Raw genomic sequence first — 2,688 nt, 5'->3', positions numbered from 1 at the left:
TGCCAAAGGCCATAAGTTCAACAAATTACAAATAAACCCCTAATGAATAGAAATTATAAATAAACCCCTAATGAATAGAAATTGGAAATAAACCCCTAATGAATAGAAATTGCAAATGAACCCCTAATGAGTCCATAACATTACTCCCCTCCTGGAGAACGAGCTTGCCCTCAAGCTCGAATGTAGGATGGTGTGCCGTGCTGAAGGCTGGGTCCATGTAAAGTGGCAACCGCAGTATCAACGTCAGCGCGCTGGACTACAAAAGTAGAGCAACCAAGCAGAGCAGATTTTTTATTTTTTATTTATTTATTCTTTTTTGGTAACCTCATCTCTACAATTCTCTCTTATGTCAGTATCATGCAATGCAGCAGTTCCAAAACTAGGTTTGATAACTGGTGGTAAACAGAGTCTACTGCCTCTGCAATTTTATTATTCAGGTCAGCACTGGATCTAATAACAGCCCACAGAACCTGGGGAGGGTGCTGGTCATCTTTGGCAAGGAGCTCAAACCGGCATGGGGCTCCTGTCTGGATCTGACCTGTTGACAAATCTACGGCCATATCAGGGATAAAGGGATCCTCGGTTCTACCACTCCAGTGACCTGTCATCACACCCCAGCCAGCACGTTTGGACCTCTGAACAGCCTCAATGCTCTCTGTCACTGAGCCAATATGGTTGATCTTCAACAGAAGAGCATTGCACGCCTTGCCCTGGATTGTTTTCTCCACCCACTTTAGGTTAGTAAGAAGAAAATGATCTCCCACACTCTGCACTTGCTCCCCAATCTCCTTTGTTAGCTTGTTGAAATGTTCCCAATCAGCCTTAGCAAATGGATCCACAATAGACACAAGTGGGTAGTAGGCCACAAAGGACTTGTAGACAGTCTTCAAGCTGTCTCCTGAAATTTTCTGGGAGCTATCGTGGTTTGCCTCTTTGAAATTCAAATCATATGACTTATCCTTATGGTAAGAGAACTCAGATGCAGAGACATCCATGCCAGTAACCACCTGGCCAGAATATCCAGTTATGGCTCCATGAACAGCACTATGTGCAAGAAGAGTACAGTAGATGTTGTTTGATGCAGTACTAGGAATTACACGGATCATGTAAGTTGGATCAATATACTTCAGGTTTATTGCTGTCTTCTGGCTTTTTGAGAAATGATCCTTGACTTTTTTAGACAGCCAGAGGCCAACATCAAGGAGTAAACAATTCCCTGATGCATCTTTTGTATCCATATGACTCATGCTGTGAGCAACATAATCCTGCCCAGAACTTTCGGTTAATTCAATGACAATATGCCCATTTTCTTTAATTCGCTGCTCGACAAATTCCAAAACTCCACCTTCCCCTTCTAAGTAAAATGGAGACTTCGGAATTAAGCAACAATCCACATGTCGGCTTGCCAAAGTAGCAGACATAGCTATAAACCCACTGTGACGACCCATAAGTTTCACAATTCTAACACCATTCTCAACAATTTCAACTGCAACGTGTGCAGCATTAATAGGCCTCTGAGCCTCTTCTACAGCTGGGTCAAAACCGAAGGATTTTTCGATCACTGCAATGTCATTATCAATAGTTTTAGGGATTCCAGCAACAACGACCAGGAGCCTGCGTTTCTGAATTTCCTCATATATGGCATATGCTACTTTTTGGGTTTCATGACCTCCAATTATGTAAACCTTCTCCTGAGGACCTGCACATCGAAAATGTACTCCTCTTTGACTATTGTTCTGGACAACAATCTTCTGGGTAACCACAACTTCTGGATTGACAAAGTTCTGCTGAAGGCGTTGGAGCTTAACCATGTTAAGCTCTATCAAGGAAACTCATTCAAGAATCAGGATGACAGTTGTAGCATCATCTGCATGCATCCACATGAAGAAAAGTGGCATTATCTCCACTCCCAATAGACACTCACAGCAGATTGTTCCTCCCAAACCACCTTCTGGACAACTATACAAGGGGAGGAGAGATTCTAGCACTGATTGACATGGAAAATTTGGACTTGCTGGCACATTGATACTGGTTTTTGAAAGGGATTTGGTTAATAGATCATCTGGAAAAAAATTGAAAACCTCATGTCGCAAGTGGTGCGTCCCATCACGGGTCAATATCACATGAACCTTAGTGAAATAGCCACTTATGTCAGGTCCAAACATAATGCTATATGGAGGCTCTCCACCAAAGTTCTTTTGATCCACATTACTGCTTAACAACTGCAGGTAACCACCACCACACTCCAGCTGCTGCTCATGCTTGACAGAAAATTGAACATCACCACCGTGGTTCCCATAAATAAGCTGCTTTGGAACATGTGATTGAACACACTGCCCTGCTTGTGTGGCTTGCAAAACACATGTCAACATCTGATCCCTTGGTATTCGCATATGATCAACCCATAGGATACCATTATCCATGGTATTGGAAGCTCCATATCCAAATTGCATTCCATTATCACGAATAGTACTACCTGGAAGAGGGGATTGCACAAGAAAACCATTCACTCCATGCTCCTGTCCATCGATGATTAGCTGAGCATAGAGAATATCATGTGTTGAAACTTTTTCCAAGCCACTGTGCTCATCAACAGCGAAATATACCCTTCCCCAAAAAATTTTCAGCATCACATAAAGCACAAATAAATACGGAACCGGCACACTGGTCTCCTCAATTGAAAAATTA

At 42.6% G+C, this 2,688-nt stretch overlaps 1 protein-coding gene across 1 annotated transcript; it reads right to left on the bottom strand.

Moving 5' to 3' along the window:
- Positions 1 to 344: 344 nt before the first annotated feature.
- Positions 345 to 1,811, bottom strand: LOC137954949 (uncharacterized). Its single transcript, XM_068801841.1, has one exon. It carries the CDS (start codon positions 1,809 to 1,811, stop codon positions 345 to 347), a length of 1,467 nt encoding a protein of 488 aa, XP_068657942.1.
- Positions 1,812 to 2,688: the final 877 nt, after the last annotated feature.

The sequence above is a fragment of the Aristolochia californica genome, unplaced genomic scaffold, assembly GCF_029961685.1.
Source record: "Aristolochia californica isolate CCGP_79_NKW_82.1479 unplaced genomic scaffold, dmAriCali1.0.hap1 SCAF_2, whole genome shotgun sequence".
NCBI classification, from domain to species: domain Eukaryota; kingdom Viridiplantae; phylum Streptophyta; class Magnoliopsida; order Piperales; family Aristolochiaceae; genus Aristolochia; species Aristolochia californica.
Note: the sequence above shows the minus strand (reverse complement) of the source record. Positions and strands in the feature narration are given on the sequence as shown.

Bases quoted from the DNA above. Each gene is read 5' to 3' on its own strand.
- LOC137954949 (XM_068801841.1), bottom strand. From the start codon at position 1,811: ATGGTTAAGCTCCAACGCCTTCAGCAGAACTTTGTCAATCCAGAAGTT.